Below are 17,524 nucleotides of genomic sequence, written 5' to 3'. Positions count from 1 at the left end.
CATGTTCTTTTTCCTTTCTTCAGTCCCACTCTTGCCATGGCCCACAGGAATCTGACTGGAAGCTGTAATGTTAACTGTGGATGTAAGATTCATGAGTACGAGCCTGTCTGTGGATCAGATGGAATAACATATTTTAACCCTTGCCTAGCTGGCTGCATCAGTGGTGGAAACCACAGCACAGGGGTAAGTGCTTCACCCACCATCCACACACAGCCCCTGAGTAGCCCCTTGGGACCAGTGCAGATGGGAGACTTCTCTGTTCCTTGCTCAAGCATCCCTTCTCTGAGCTTCAGAGAAGTTTTCTGCAGGTGACTTGTCCATCTCTGAGCCTTTCCATGATTTGAAAGACTGGCAATGCTGTTACTGCATGGTGCTACCCCACTTCCTTTAGTTATATACCAGTTTGAGGCACAAGTTCATTTGTACTAAGTGAATCCTCCAGTTGAGTGAGTGCAAATGCCATGGGATAGGAAGGGCTGGTGTTTCCCATTCAGACCCCAAAGACCTTGGTGGTAGTGACCTGCATGCCTGCTGTTCCTACAGCACCTGGAGAGAGTACCTTGGGTCAGTGTCATCTAACAGTGCCAACATAGGCAGCCATATCAAACTGTCTTTCTTCAAGCTCAGTCTTACCTTTTAGAGCAGTTTGGGGTTTTTTGTGACTCCCTCTCTGAACTGAAGGAAGAACTTAACTCTTCAGGTAGTTGGAAGTGTTTTAAACTCATGTTTAAATTTAGGGTTTGTTTAAAGTCATTGGTGTTTGTGTCAGCCTCATCATTTTGCCAAAGTAGCTCTCGCACCTGCACCAGTGCACTGATAGGTCTGTGGTTTGCCTGGCTATTTAAACTGCCCATGTATTCTGCTCTTGTAAAACAGTTTGACCAGTCCCATGGCCTTTTTCTAAACCTTGATGCTAAATCAAGGTTGTCATCAAGCTCAAGTAGCAAGAACTTAAAAGATGTTAATAATCCACTTTCTTTTTTGGAAATACATTGCTTGTTACAACCCAGCATTCCAGTTATGCTGAACTGGAGAAGGACATCCTGCTGGTAAAACGAAACCGTAGAAATTTGTCAGTTTCCAGGACTAGTCACAAGAAGACAGTTGAAAAGTAGAATCTGACTTCAGTATCAACAGAGCATTATAGTCATTATTTCCTTTAAAAAATGAACTCTTAAATTATTCTGTTACAGAACTGTCCTTTAAAAAAGGATAATTAAGACAGAAAATAAGTAATGTAAACATTTGTTTTCTTAGGGCTTGATTGTGCTTTCCAGAAAGCTTACTTAAAATGTATCAGTCTCCTAATTTGCAGTTGTGAAGCAGGAGCCTGTGAAGCAGGAGGATGTTAGGTCCACCACTGTGTTTTCTCAGGTCACCTGGATAATGGTCTGGAAAAGCATGTTCATATATAGATGCTACTGAGAACAATTAGTTCCCCCCCGCCCCCCCCAGTTTTTTTTAGACAATCTTGCTGTTTTTTAGTAGAAAATTGTTTTGACCAATTGGAAAAGCCCATCAGTGTCTATATAATCTAATTTGTGCTTTCCTGGACTGAGACAGGCTTCATCTTTGTTGCATTTGATCTGATATTGAACTGGCACTATTAATTTATTTAGTAGGGAAATATTCTGGGAGTGTGTGCTCTACAGATTTTGAAACATGCTATTGCACCTTATGGTTTAAGAAAAGATGCTTCATGGCCTGAAGTTTTAACTCAGTGTCTAATGGTGAATAGACATTGCTAGGGCTGACATGACTTGGAAAAGGATTAAATAATCCTTTTTGTATGGTGCTTTTAGAAACAAAAAAATGTAAGTTAGTGCCACTGCATAACACACAAAATGTTGCTAACGTATAATATTTTCATTTAATTCATAACATAGAGTGTTTTCAAAATTAACCATTTAAAAGTTCAAACTAAGAGGAAAGGATACCAGTGTACAGTTCATACCTGTTTTATATATATTTATACATATATCTATTCCTATACTCTTAGTATTCCGTCATGCTATGTCTGTCTTATTTAACACAGAGACTTAGTTTCACTGCTGATGAATAAAGAGTGTGTGGTAAAGAGGTCTAATTTCTGTAGAATTCCTATTTGGCATTTGCATTTGGAAGCAATAAAGAGTTTAGGGTGAGGTACTGTAGAAAGAAATCAGATACTCATGTGATGTTAGAGTGGAATGCTGCCTTGGGAAACCAGCATTTGTCATTGACTTTGTTTCTAAGTGATGTTGGGCAAGTCAGTTAAACAGAACTTCTCCCCATTGGTCATTAGTCTTGTATTCTTCATATTCTGGATGATGAACATGAGCAACAAATAGAAATAGCACTATGTGATGGGCTGCCTAAATCTGTATTTGAAGGAGTGAAAATTTACATTTAGAATATATTTAGTTGGGTATAATGGAAAATGTTCTGAAAAAATTATTCCAGTTGTCTCAAATTAGTCACCTATGTTAGTGAAATCTTTGATCCATTTCAGTCACTTAATTACAAAATAGAGATAACATCAATACCTCATAACTGTTTTGAAGATAAATTACTCCTTTTTGAAAGAGTTAAGCTAAAATAATGAGTTACAGAAAATCCAAATGAAATATAAGTCCTTCTGTCTTTGTAGTAGAATATTCCTAGTCTGAGGAAAAAAAAATACCTGAAGTTGCATTTTGAAAATAGGAGGTAAAATACTGGATAAATAGATACACTATTAAGATATTCAGCTAAATCCCATGGGGAAAAAAGTGTGAGGCTACATGATGGCATGGATGCATATAAAGGTACACTTCAAAATTGACAAACTGCCATGATTTGGATATGTCTTGATGTCTAAGTGCTTAAATTCATTATCTTAAGATGATTTTGTAACTTCTGTGCCTGTGTGGTCCAAGGTTTGATGAATGTAAAAATTGAAACAGAAAGCTTGTTCCTGTAACATCACATATGTCCTGGCCAGTTTCTTCTGTAGCACTGGAATATACTGATCTGCTACACACCCCTTTGCCATACATCAGATGAAAACAGAAGTAGCATAAAGGTGAAAGAAAGCTATTTCTGATCTAGGTCTTCCTCCCCTTGTTCAAATCACAGTCCTGTTTGCCTGTGAAATGTTACTTCTTTATTCAGTCTCTTCATCTTAATTTCATTCTCTTTGTCCATTCAGTCATCTCTTAGTAGGTCCTCCAGTCTCACTCTTTTAGTCTTTGCTTTCCCTTTATTCTCTGTTTTTGCTCCTGGCCAAACCTACACCCACATCAGGTGGAGAGTCCTGAGCTTCAAGTGTGAAGTGCAGCTTGTTGCTCAGTGGCCAAATCTGGGTAGCTTTCCATTAATATGGCAGAAGACACTGCCTGAATATGAAAGTCAGCAGCTTGCTGAATTTCAGAATCTGGCATTTTCACTGCTGCCTGAAGAGTGATTCCTCACATTTTTTGGAGTACAATAGAAACAATATTTTTCTCCATTCTCCCTGTCAGAAGTGATTGAATTGTTTTGTCAATATTTCCCAATTTTTTTCCAGATTTTTAAAAATAAACCCAGACTAAATAAAGCAATGGAAAGGCAACCTCATCACAGAGAGTCCTGGCCAACTTTAAAATTACTTGGAGATATAACTTTGTGCTTGTGGTAATGGTGCTCAAGGCAGAAGATTCTCTGAGAAGTACCACAGGACTGTTGTACGATGTCTCCTTGCAATGTCTTTCTTACACATATTTTTCACATGGAAATGTTATTTTTTTTCCCCTAGGTCAGAAATTACACAGAATGTGCCTGTGTGCAGAGTCGCCAGGTGATCACTCCGCCGACAGTGGGCCAGCGCAGTCAGCTCCGGCTGGTGATTGTCAAAACCTACCTGAACGAGAATGGCTACGCTGTGTCCGGGAAGTGCGATCGAACCTGCAACACGCTCATCCCATTCCTCATATTCCTCTTCATTGTAACCCTTATAACAGCATGTGCCCAGCCATCAGCAGTCATAGTGACACTCAGGTGAGAACTCTGTGATGTTTCGTAAGTATTTGTGCCATGCCTGCTATCACCAGTGCCTGTGAAGCTTGTGAAGCCTTAAAAAGTGAATAGAATCCTAGCGTAGCCTTAAAAAGGGAAAGTGCTGACATGGATAGGGTGAAATCTGTTTGTATTTAAAATATGTAATATTCTAAATCCACTTGAAGAAACATGAAGTGTGCAGTAAATTCCAGGTGCTATAAGGAGAAAACAAGCAATCATGGAAGAAAATGATTGCTTTTGGAAAGTTTTCAACCTTCTTAGAGCAAAGCGTTTGGATTTTCAAATGAAAATGAAAATATTAAGTATTTAAAAATTAAAATGATCCTTTTCTCATTCTTAAAATTGCTCATTCCAGCCACATGCCTGGTTTTGAGTGGTTTTTTATCTTCTCAAGAATTTTGAACTTGTACTGTAATAGTGGTGTTATTGCCATTACTATAGGAATAGAGAACAACAGAGCCTCTGTGGGAAAAAGGCAGTAGCATTTATTTGTCAATTTGAAAAAAAAAATCGTATTTCTGGATTGGCTTTTCTCATCTCTGCCGTCTAGTTTGATAAACATAATCATTCCCTGTAACATCTTTGTCCATATAAAATGTAGTTCCTGTAAGAGTTATTTTGCTGATTTTTAAGGAAAAGTGAGCTGAAAAAATATAATATGGTCTACTGCTAAAATAATTTTGTATTTGTTTAATCTATGTTGCTTCAATTTAAAGAGAAGGAGGAATTAGAGGAAAATTATATAATTATTTACTAGAATTTACAAAGCATACCCATAAGCATTGGTTCTGCTGGTAGCAGGAGGACAAAGTATGGTTTAAAATGTCTATTTGGTTTGGGATCTGAAGCTAACAAGCTCAGAGTTGAAGAAGTAAGTTCTTTTCAGATGAAGATGAGTTGGAAAATAAAAAATATGACAAAATAGTTCAGTTGGAAGGGACCTACAATGAGCACAGAATCATAGAATCTGAAGGGGTTTGAAGGGACATAAAAATTTCCTAGTGCCAACCCGCTGTTATGGACAGGGACACCTTTCCTAGACCAGGTTGCTCAGAGCTCCATCCAGCCTGAATGTGAACTCTTCCAGGGATGGGGCATCCACCACTTCTCTGGGCAATCTGTTACAGTGCCTCACTGCTCTCACAGTGAAACATTTTTTCCTAATATCTAGTCTAAACCTGCTCTCTTTCAGTTTGAAGCCACTGCCCCTTGTCCTGTCCCTACATGCTCTGGTAAATACTCTTGCTAATCATCCAATCCAGCTGCCTGACCACTGCAGGACTGAGCAGAAATGAAAACCCGTTAGTGAGGGCATTGTCCAAACACCGACAGGCAGGGGGCATCAGCCACCTCTCCAGGAAACCTCTTCCAGTGTGTGAGGTACCTGTGAGAAGCACACTCAAAATGATCCGGTTGCAAATGGACATCCTGGGCATGAGACCAGGTTAGAGCTGACATGAAGTAAATCCCTACAAATACTTGAAATGCTTGCGGTGTTCTTGTCTGGTCTCAACACTAGCTGTTTAGCTGCAATAATTGCTAACATAGAAATACCTTTTGTCCTGGTTTTGTGTAAAATCTCTCTTCAAACTGAGCTTTTTTTTTTAACATCAGTCATGTGCCTTTTATTTCTGTGAGAAGGGTCCTCCCTACCAAGTAGGATTTCCTTCACCTTTACAACTTAACCCTGACATTCTGGGACAAATTTAGGCCCCTCTAAAAATAATAATAATAATGGCAAATCTTTGTAATAGGTCATGGAACTTTGGAAAACATGAGACAGGTTGGGACTTAACTTTGGCATCCTTAGGCTCAGTTGTGAGCACAGCTGAGAAACCCTCTGGCAGGAATCTATGTCTCACCCCCTCCAAGGACAGGCACTCTCTTGCTGTCATTTTCTCAGCTCAAGTGGCTAAGGTTTCTGCAGGAGCCCACTACTGGCACAGGGAGGATTGTGCTGTGTCACTCTGAGGAATTTTGCCTTCCAGTTTGGTTTTCAAAAATTCACAGAATGGGTGTAAAGGTCACTGTTGGGACATTGAAGCCAGGCACGCGGGGCTGGGCACATCAGAATTCCAGCTGCTCAGCCTTACCTCAGCTGTTGTGTGCACAGCACCTTCATAATTCAGAGACTTCTGACTTTATTCCCTCTGTCTCTGGATTTCCCACATGTAAAATAATAGTAATAATAAAAAAATTGCCTTTGCATTGCAATTAGCAAAGGCAAACAAAGATCAATATTGCAGTGAACTTCACAATAGTGAGGTACATTAGGGACATCTCCAACAGGACTTTGTAATGTTCACTACATAAAATGGGGACTCACACATATGGACAGTGACACCTGCTGTCCCAAACCACATATTGTGCTTTGTGCATTGGTCAAAGGTCTGTGGCACAAGTTGGTTTTTTAATTTCTCAATTTCTTGACTTGAAAGCTGGATTTTACAGATGTATGCCTTTGACTGTAGACTTTTTGTGTGTTTTTATGGTCATTAATGTAAATAGAGGCTATCTTAAGACCTTTAGATTAAGAATTAAAAATATTTTAAAATCAGTAGATAATTTGTCATTTATGAAAATTGTAGTTGCAGTGTGGAATTTTGTTACTTTGTATTTTGTCTTTGTAATCTTGACTTTTTTCCTTTGAAACTGCTGGAAGGAATCTTGTATTGAATTGAAAAAGGTATTTAAAGAGACTGTTTGGATGTTTGTACTGGTACTCTTCTTAAAGTAACTCCAAAGTGCTTATTCTAGACAAAGATTTGTTAAATTCAGAAATTGAGTCCAGCCTTCAACAATTTAGTTATCTATTAATTCTAATTTGCCTCAAAAATATTAAGAAAAATAAATTAAGACAAATAAAATAATAGAAAGGTATCATAAGAAGCCATAAACACTTGGTGGGGATTCTCTAAATTTCTTTAATGTGTTTGGATCAAATTCTTCAGGCCTTATACAGGTAAAGAAAGGTTCAAAAGGCATGACTGAGATTTTGATTAAATGGGTCCAGGACGGATTGGCTGTATTTTGTCCTAACAGTAGGAGTTAATGATAGTAGAAGCTAAAGACAAGAAATTTAGACAAAGATTTTCTATAGCTGTGAAAAAAAGCCACGAGCTAGAGCCAGAACATACCAGGATTATTATGGTTTATGACTGTTCCTTCACTGGAGTTTTCTGTTCACCTGCTAGGTCTGTGGAAGATGGGGAGCGACCCTTTGCACTAGGAATGCAGTTTGTTTTATTAAGAACTCTTGGTAAGTCTTACAGTAGCTCAGCATTTCCATAAAGGCCATGTTCAGCTTAAATGCACCATAAAAGTATTAAAATGCCATAAATATGCAACTAATTGCTTGGCTAACTGTATTAGTAATCTAAAATTAATAACTTCTGAAAAGATTGCATCTGAAAATGTGGTTAATTTACTTTTTTAGGCTACTGACTTTCTACAACAACATTGTTTCGCAAAAAGATAAATTATTACAGCTTCAAATTGTATTTAAAAATTAATAGTTACTAAATACTATTTTACAAGGATTTTTTAGCTTTCAAAAAACAGAATTCTGTTGCTTTCAGCAATAAAAATAGTTTTTCTAATTTTAAAATAAGCATTTGTTATTTAATGTCTTAATGTCTTCTAATATTATTTAATGTCTTTCAAGTGTTTCAAAGCAAAAATGGATAGATATTAAAAGTCTTTATTTTTCAAAGTATTCTCTTTCAAGCTCTTGAATTTCTAAAATCCTGCCCATAAAGAACACTCCAGGTGTTCAGTTAGTATGAAATACATGACTAGAGCAAGCAAGTTCTATTCTAAGAGAACAAGAGGAGCCCATAAAGCTGCATCTTCAAGTTTTGTTTGAGGAAGGATGTTTCAATCTCATCTTAAAGATGTATTTCTGGAGAAAGCAGGAGCATTCCTTGGACTGGCTGCATTTTTTGCTGCCTTAGAAGTTAGTCTGTTTCTTGGGAAGTTCTATTCAAAAGGAAATTTGTTATCTTAATGGTCTTACCCCTTAAATCTATCTTCAAAAATATTTTGTGATCTTCAGTGCTTTTTCACCTTAATCTAAAACCAGCTCCTTTCCCAGCTCATGGGCAAAGGATGTTCAGCAGGTAATGCTATGGAGGTAATGTATTTCACCTTCTATCTACCTGAGAACAAAATTGGATTTTTTTTGTCGGGGACACGTAGTTCAAGAAGAGCTGTTTGGGGAAAGCAGATGGTAGTATCTGTTGTAAGGTGCTGCTGCATTGCCTTCTTTCAATTCTCTCCTATTTGTGGTAGGTTTCATGTGTGGGGTAAATAGTATTGGTGGAAAGATTGGCTGGCCAGTTTTCCATGTTTTACATTTCTTATGAGAACAGCAGTGTAGAAATCTCAAAAATATTCAACCTACACTCTTTGGCTGGGACATACAGTTTCTTTAGAAGTTTTCCACAATATGCTAACACATATTATTTCTCTTGCTATTTTTGTTTCAGCTTACATTCCCACTCCAATTTATTTTGGGGCTGTTATTGACACCACGTGCATGCTTTGGCAACAGGATTGTGGCGTACAAGGATCTTGTTGGGAATACGATGTCACCTCGTTTCGTTTTGTCTACTTTGGGTTGGCAGCTGCTCTCAAGTTTGTGGGATTCTTTTTTATTTTCCTGGCCTGGTATTCCATAAAGTGTAAAGAAGAACAACTGCAGAGACAGAGTTGGAGGGCTTCACCGGTGAACACTGTGAGTGAGATGGTTGGACAAGCTGGACCCCAACAAAACTATGCACGAACTAGATCCTGCCCTACCTTCAGTTCCCAAGGAGACATCAGTGTGGCACAAGGAATGAACTGCTTAGCACAGACCTACCCCGGCCCTTTTTCAGAAGCAATAAATTCCTCAAATGAAAATGCATTGAAAGAAGTCACTGTTGAGATATAGACCCATGGCTTGGTAATGTAATATTTAGTTTTGTTGGTTGACTTAGTTACGGCGCCTTGTAAAACACCTGTGCCTTCTATTTTTAATCTAAATGTAACACGTGATAAAACCAACAAAGCTTGATGCAAACAACCATAATATGTTCCTGAGGGCTGGATACCTCAAACCAACCCGAGTTCTTATTTCTCCCCTCCTGACAATGGAGTTTTAAAAATTGTGTTTGTAATTATTTCAGATGTGTCCATTAAATGTCCATGCTCTGATCTAATATAATTGTAAAGTTGAGATGTTACAAACAGCAGAAGTCAGTGGAAGAGTGACAAAAACTCATATTGTTGATGTCTAGACTCACAAAAATGCTTAAATGTATTGTCAACTTTGTATCCACAAATTGTATTTTTAAGAGATGAGTGATTACTGTGAGTTCTGCTACAAAGCACAACTGAACTTATTTAAACTATGCAACTTATTTGGATAATTGTATGTGCAGCAAATTAAATTTAAAGCTTGCTTTTAAAGACATTACTGCAACTGAATTTGAAAGGGGCTATTTTCAGGTGTAATCATTAAATTTAAAAATAACATAAGGTTTAAAGTACTGTTAATAACATGTCAAGCCATACAAGAGTTATGCATCAGGTAATGTTTGCAAATGTTCAGTTGTAACATCTTTATCCTATCAAAAATGTGCATTAGTTTTCATCTGATGGGATGTAGTCATTCTTCACGAAGTATGTAGGTACTGTAATGCTTGAAGTAAAAAAATTCAGTATTGGTTTTATTAACATTAAGATGTAGGAATCATACACACACACCAGATCAGATATGTGCACATTTCTGCGATGTTATTTGGGTGGCTGTTATTAGCACCAAATCCATATTTTCTTGAAGAAGAAAACAGCTGGTTATAGCTTGATAGGAAGTTTGGCTGTCCTTCAGAATTGCATGCCAGTGTATCTCAGCTTCAGTGGCAAAGTCCCGAGGGAGAGGTAATGGCCTCGTCTGGTGTCTGGGACCTGGCGGGTCCCTCGCAGCCAGGCAGCAGAGTTCAGGCTGCAGGAGTGAGCAGAGGAGCCCCTCTAGGGGCTGCAAGCAGCTTGCCCACCATGGTGCCAGCTTGGAAGCTCTTCCTGCACTCCTGGTACCGCCGAGGCACGGAGCACCCCGACACCCAGGGCGGCTGGGAAGGGAGGCTGGCTCAGACCCTCTGCTTTCTGCCACCCTTCTGCCTCTCCGGCTGCCCGGTGCTGGGCAGGCTGGTGGGACAAGCCTGGAGGTCCTGGCTGTGTGGTGTGTCTCACACATGTCTGCCTTTCCTTTTCTCAGCTTCACTGAAAGCTCCTGTGAAGGCAGAGAGTGAGTTTGTCTCTCCTTTGGCCCTCCGGGTGAAGAGCTAAGAATAGAAATTATCGGCAAGTGTGGACTCACAGGATGTGATGTGGCCTTTGTTTATTCCAAATTACTCTCTGCCTGGGAGATGCTTAAACTTTCTAATCAAATGTGCTTGGCATTTCATTTCTTGTTCTGGAGGCTTTGTAGTGCCATGCTCATGAGGTACTAATGATGTCTCAGAGGCAGAAAATTGTCAGTTGGACACTGAGAAGTCAAGGCTGTATTGTGCCCTGCAGGGGAAGTCTTAGACGTGTAGGAAGTGAAAAAGCAGTCTTTTAAGAGGACTTAGTGATAGTCTGGTTTGGATTTTGCTGAGTAGAGAACTTGTGTGAAAATAAATAGGAAAGAGCAGATCTTCTACATATTTTTGAACAGGTATTCCTGATTTAATTTTTCAATTTAGAAAATGTATATTGATTAAACATTATATGGAACCAAGTCCTTGAAAATAAAGGCAGTACTCTCCGTGGCATCCATTAAATTGTCCAGGGAAGTGTAGATTTCACTGTCTGCCTTTGCCAGCTGCCTTTTGTCATCACCTGGGTCTTCTTGACCAGCACATGGGAATACCCACGGGGCTGCTTATTTCAGAATGTGTCAGTCCATTTATGTAGTTTGTAACAATTCTTACTCTTCCTGTCTGAAAACTCCAATTCTTCTACCCCAAACATAGAGGAGTATTGTTTTGACCTCTTCCTACTATTCTGTCCATATTAACAGCCTTTTTTGGGTTAAGCTTGAGAATGTCTTTTCCTTTCATGCAGCCACCAGATACAGCAGCGTGTTCTCAGTTAGCACACACTTCCTGAGATAATTGGCTTCTGCACTTCTTGTCCTGAGAAATAAATTTCCTTGGCTTAAAGGTGTTTGGAATATACATACATACATATACGTATGTATGTATGTATGTATATTTGTGTGTGTGTGTATATATATTTGCTATAGGAGATCAGAATAGATGGTAAAAATGTTTCCTTTTGCTTCAGTTTCAAATGCTCGTTGCACCAAGAATTTTCTACCGTGGTGAAAATTGGCAAAATAGTGTGACAAAGTGTAATTGCAGCCCAGCCCTCGTCCATTTTTATCACTTCCCCATTTTTATCATCACAAGGGAGAAGTGAAGAGTGACAATCTTTTCAAATACCTCAGGAACAGAGCATTTAGGGAATTTTAAAAGACTGAAGATTAATCATCTGTCCCAATCTCTTATATTTCATGCCTTGTGTGCTTCAGTTCCATACAAAAACCAAGGAAGAGCATATTAGGATTGTCAGGAACTAATGGCACTGATGCCAAAGAATGAGAGTGATAAAAGTGACACTTCTGCAGCTGCTGCTGTTTCTGAGCTTTGAAGGGATTTTAGAGCTTGTTGCAGTAGAAACCATCTATTTTTTAGGATATCCTGTCCCTTTGACTTCCAAGATCATTCATATTTCCTAAATGGTTGAAGAAGTGGAATGTAGAAAGAAAGATATTAACTTCAGAAATATTGAAAAAGCCTTTTTTACATGCTTTTGATTTTAATTTTTAATTGGAAAATAAATTTAAATTTTTCTTTAAGTATTACATGCAAAACAAAATGTAATTCCTTACTTTTCAAACATTTTTTCCCCTGGTTTTGGATATAGATAATTTTGGCAAGGCAAATATATTTCTATAAAATCAATTAAGCCAGCATCCTCTGAAAGAAAACCCAACCACTGGCTAGTTTTTGATTGATTCATGAAGGAGGGTTTCTCGTGAGTAGTCTATAACAATCTAAACTAAGCAAATAAAGGTATGCAGGGGAAACACATTCACGTCCTAGAAATGTCAATTCCAGCATTGTCATTTACCAGTATGTGGACTGAGACCTGCTGACCAAACACTGTTCTGAGGCTGTCACTGCTGGAGGAAGCAGCATCTCCAGACATTGAGGGCACCTAGCAGTAGTCGTGGTCGATGCATGGTGCTAAACCAACTTCACAGGAACTATAAAAGAATATTGCCTGTCATGTGGTGAAGGGGCCCAAGCTGTCTTCCTACTGTGAGATCTTCTCACCATAGAACATAAAATTCCATTAAGTTGTAATTTTTACCACCTTCCTTTTCTGTCCTTGAACACAAAAGGTTTGCTGGCAGTGAATACAAGAAAAGGTGAAGCAGATGTCCTGCTCACCACAGGCTGCTATTGATAGCAAATCCAAGTCACCTGCCTGCACTTACCAGCCAGAGATAATATGGAGAAACATCTGGTGATGGTCAAAGTGCCACCATGCCATCAGAGGGACAGACTAAATCCCTCTTCCACCACTTATTCCTGATTTAGAGTGAGGAACATGGGAGGAGGAGTAGCCCAAATATATGGACTTGAGTGAACAGGTTAATTGTCCCTGCTTAGCCTCCCATTCACTCACCCTTGTTTCCTCAAAAAGGAGAAAACTTCAAAATGGATGCAGCCATGGCCGTAGGTGCTTATGAATTCAGCACCTTCAGGAGATAATTTGTAGATCTTCGCAGGGCTGGAGAGATCTGGAGAGTGGGACTGTCCTTGTATCCAGTTTTAGTCAAAAGCCCCCTGGTTTTGGTCCCCCTTTTTCCCCTTGAGCATATTGGATAAAATATGATATAATTTAGAACCAATGACATTTTATAGCCTTTCAGAACAGTGTGAGCAGCTGCAAGAACCTTTGAATATTATTGTGCAATTTGTATTTATTCAGAAACTTTCAGTTCTTTGGCCAGCCTATATATCTCTAAAAGTGCATGTAGTAACATGCAGTTCTTCAGAACTTACTGTTATGTAAGTGGAGGCACTACTAAGCATTAGAAATGTACGTTTGAAAGGTCCTAAATTAATACAGTGCTTTCAAAAATAAGTTTTTTTTTAGTATTGATTATTAATTTGTAGTATTAGCTATTCATTCATTATGGCTCTAATCCAGCAGAACATTTAAATATGTGGGTAAATTTATATATTTAAGTAATGAACTTGAAAATAATGCATATATGCAAGTATGGGACTGAATCCTGTCTGCATTCAAAAAGAAATTCCTTTATCCAAAGAACATTTCTATGCTGAGCATTTCCCCCATGGATTCAATGATAACTGTAACCAGAAGAGCACAAAGTAGCACTTGAGTACTCTCCTGTGGCATTCAGGTGTGGCTGCTTACATATCCAGCAATGGAGGAAGGCTGTTATTTTCAAATAGAATTCAAATTCGAAATATTTTGTGGGAATGGGCTAAGATTCATTCTCGCTCTTCCTGCCATTCACTTATTTTATGAATTTCTGTCTGAAAACCTATGTGTTACATTGGGAGATGGATTAAATAAATGCATCCTTCTGACCTTAGAGCCAATGAAATTGCTCAAGTAATGCTGTAGACTCAAATTGTGCCCTTTCACAGAATTTGAACCTAGAAGTTCAGATGACAAAGTGTCAGTATCCTGCACAACTGGAGCAGAGCATTGCCTGCTCAGTGGAACTTCAGAGAGCATGTCTGGGACAGGGGTCAGCACCTTCTGCACTGCTCTTGCAGGTTTTCCCCCAAAATGCCTGAATAATTGCTGCCTTACTACACTTAAGTGTGCATGTGAAACCACAGCTCTTCATGGTGTTATATTGACATAAAATTGATGAGAAATAGGTTCAAAGTGTCTTACTGCTATTTTGGAGACAGATTCTTGGCCTCACTAGTCCAATGTTGAGGCTGAAGAACTAGACCATACCTTGTGTTGGAAGTTAACAAGCTGGTGCTTTAGCAAGTATGTGTGAAGTAGGGAATATCAAACTTGTTTAGCTTTTATACTCTATTCACTGGTTGCTACTACTATTTTTGGAGATCAAAGACAAAAAAACTTCCGTAACAAGCTTATCTTTTCCTGTTTTCTCAATAATGTGTTTTTTACAATGGCTTAGGAGATGCCACGCTGCATGCTTCAGAATCTCGGTTCCCCCAGCTGAAGCCATCCAGCTGTGGTTGCTTTCCAGGGGCTTAAAACACCTGGTAATAGAGATTTACCAGGACTACAACCTGCATCATCATTGCTATGGACAGTGTTTGCTAATTATGGATTAAACCTGTAATCAACACTTTTCAGGTTCTTCACATACTGGACTTGATTCTTTGCACATTTTCATCACTTCAGAGTGCTTAGAAAATAGGCAGTCAACATCATGGTGGTAGATTTATTCTTTGGTAGGGAATTAGGGCTTTCTTCTTTTTTTATTTTAACATCTTGTTTGACAAATAACAATTCAAAAAGATCACATGTAAACATTGTCGGAGCCTTCAGTGAGAGGACAGGATATGGCCAGGTTCATATGATTAGTCTCCTTTACACTGAATATCACTGCTATATCCTACTTTGTGGACAAAGGTTTGAAAGCCTACCTGATCCTCAGGAAGGAAATTTTTTTTTATATTTTCCTTATAATTTATTGCGTAAATTAAGGAGGTAAGTTAACACTACCCATGTCCTGTTGCTGTATTCATTGCATTAAACTGCAGTTAATAACTACAGTTAGTAAATTTAGCAGTTGCCCCTCCAGTCCTTCAGCTCAGCTCTCTTTTTTGTTAATACAGCCTGTTAAACACAGAGGTAGCTTTGCAATTTCAAAGCAGCTCCAAAGTTTTCTTGACTTCAAGTATTACAGAATAGATGCTTATTCATCCAGTTCCTATTTTACTATTCTAATTATTGCATTATCCATTGTGTGTATTGTATTTTTAAAATTTTTTTTCAATCTCAAACCAGTTGTCACATTGTTATCCTCTAACAGTGTTTTGTTCATTATATAGAATAGGTGAAAAGCTGTGGAATTAATGAAGGGCTACAAAAAGCATCCAAATGTTGTTCACCTTGAGGAAGGGTGAGACACCTTGATAATCGCTGGACAATAGACTAAACAACACTGTGGTGCTAATAGGTACAGAAGTATTTTATGATATATTCACTATGACTTAAATGACATATTCAAGGCATGTCAATGATGCAACTGCATGTGTTTCTGTTCCTAAAGTCTGGACTGACAGTGTTTGTAATTCATGGTGAGCCAATTCCTGCCTAGCTCTCCTGTGGATAAGTAATTTCAGGAGTCTGTGTAGGATTTGGCCCAGCACTATTAGGTAAAGTAAAAACTACACAGACCACGGAAGTCTCATGAGTGTAGAATGTATTCAGCCTGCTGTAGCATGTTACTTGATTTAGTTGCTTTGCTTAAGCAGGGGCTAAAAATAAATTCTGTAGTAATGATAAGAAACACTGGGCTAAATTAGCAATATTAGCAAGCCTTTGAATGAAAATGAGGATTGAAATCTGAATGTTCTTTCATGGAATACCAGAAAGAGAGGGGTAGAATAAGAGCAAATTCTATCTCTAGAAATGGAAAAAGGCCAAATCTGGTTGACTCTAAAGTGAGCTATGATTTACCAAAGGGGCATTTGGTTTTAAAATCTTGAAGACAAAATTTCCCTTTTGAATTCTGAACCATATTTTTTTTTGTCTTGTTGTGCCTGGGCTGCTCATGCAGGGCAGGTGTCTGTATTCCAAATAGCACTGAAAGCACTAATAAGCACTAATCACACTTCTGACCGACAGGCCAGAAAATTTGCCTCTGTAGCAAATTCCATATTTGAAAACCTGGAGGGAAATTTCCAAACAAAACAAAAAATATATACAAAATTATCTAAAGCTGAGTTTCAGTAAAAAAAGAAAATTTTATGTCAGTGAGATCCACAGTTGAGTGGAGGTTTTCCTGGAAGAAGACCTGCTCTTTTCACCAGCTGAGCACATGGGAGTTTGGCCCCTGGCTGCAGTGCATACCTCTACCAAATTATTTGTACACAACATCAGCAGTCTGGGTAGTATTGTAGGAGCATGGAGTGGGCACACTGCCTGTAACTGTTTAGTTTTTAAAACCTCATTATTAAGCAAATGTGTAGAGTATTAAGGAAATTTGTAGAGTATGTCTGATGGTATGAGTGTGTGGGTGCTGTGCTGTGGTAAAAAGAGAGTTGGTTTATGCTGGGTATTTTTGCATACTTTACTCCTATATGTTTTTGGTTTGGGTTTGTTTTTTTTTAAATTTATATTTATTTCTCATCAGAGCTTAGAGTAATTTTAAAGTTATATAACCCATGATTTAATGAAACCTACTGTCAGCATCTGTTGTAAACATGTGTTTACAAAACAAACTCTTGAATACTTGATACTTGGAAATAAAAAATAGCATATCATGTGTGTTGATTGGGTCCAGATCCTCTTTGATTTCAAAGTAAGGCTTGCATATTTTAATTTCCAATATGTATAACTACACAAAAAAATCATCTTTCAGATCCCCTGCACATTACCAGTGTCCAAGACCAGAGCTGCTAAAGCAAGGAAAGTGGATGAAATTAGATGAGTAGCACATCGGGGTGCTGCCGGTGCAGACGGAGCAGGTGCAGCCTTGGCAGCGCTGGGCTTGTGGCGCGGCTCTGCACCGATCCTGCTGCCCGGGCGGCTGTGGGCACACTCCAGGCAGTCCCAGGCACGTCAGGCTGGCGCTGGATCCCCTCAGGTGTTACACATCATTTCTGAAAGTACTCTCTGGCTTGCACCCTATTTACTGCACGTCGGTTCTCACTGAAAAATTATGTCGGAGCACACAAACAGGATTGAGTTTTGCTGAAACTAAAGGAAGACGTTTCTTACAACATCACACGTACCCAGGTACCCACAGCTGCTCAGGGCTCAAGTGTAGTCCCGGGCAGATCTTCCTTGGAAAAGGCTGTTGCACCTCTTGGGTTCTCATCCCTGACTGTGTTACAGAGTAGATCCTCTCTGATTGTGCTTGTGTGACTTCAGTGTGGACAGCTGCAGGCATCTCAAGGGATTTTGGCTGGGACAGTACAGGTGGTTTGTGCTCAGACCTGCACTCTTAAAATACCTCCCTCAACTGTCACAAAAACCTTCAGGTGGCTAACTCCAGAATAATGCTCTGATCTGAGTGTTTGTTTGTTTCTTTGCTTTTTTTGCAAAACTGCTAGTGTGCATTTACCTCAATAACAACAGGATTCACCTACTGATAACAGCTATAAGTCAGTGCCTGCCCATGGTGGGGGTTGGAACCAGATGATTTTTAAGACCGCTTCTGACCCAAGCCACTCTGTGATTCTATGTCTAGTTCTGGAACTGAAGCACTACACATCTTTGC

The 17,524-nt window shown here is 38.9% G+C and overlaps 1 protein-coding gene across 2 annotated transcripts in view; it reads left to right on the top strand.

Annotated features, from left to right (window-relative positions):
* Window positions 1-16,565, top strand: part of SLCO5A1 (solute carrier organic anion transporter family member 5A1) — a 76,167-nt gene extending 59,602 nt beyond the window's left edge. For both annotated transcript variants that reach the window (XM_030264052.4, XM_072924754.1), the window contains exons 7-10: window positions 24-183; window positions 3,755-3,996; window positions 7,212-7,276; window positions 8,505-16,565. In XM_030264052.4, the coding sequence (XP_030119912.4) occupies window positions 24-183; window positions 3,755-3,996; window positions 7,212-7,276; window positions 8,505-8,950 (913 nt within the window). In that variant the 3' untranslated portion in view covers window positions 8,951-16,565. The remainder of the gene's footprint in view (window positions 1-23; window positions 184-3,754; window positions 3,997-7,211; window positions 7,277-8,504) is intronic.
* Window positions 16,566-17,524: the final 959 nt, after the last annotated feature.

Source organism: Taeniopygia guttata, chromosome 2, assembly GCF_048771995.1.
Source record: "Taeniopygia guttata chromosome 2, bTaeGut7.mat, whole genome shotgun sequence".
Classification (NCBI taxonomy): Eukaryota; Metazoa; Chordata; class Aves; order Passeriformes; family Estrildidae; genus Taeniopygia; species Taeniopygia guttata.
This window is presented reverse-complemented; position numbering and strand designations above follow the sequence as displayed.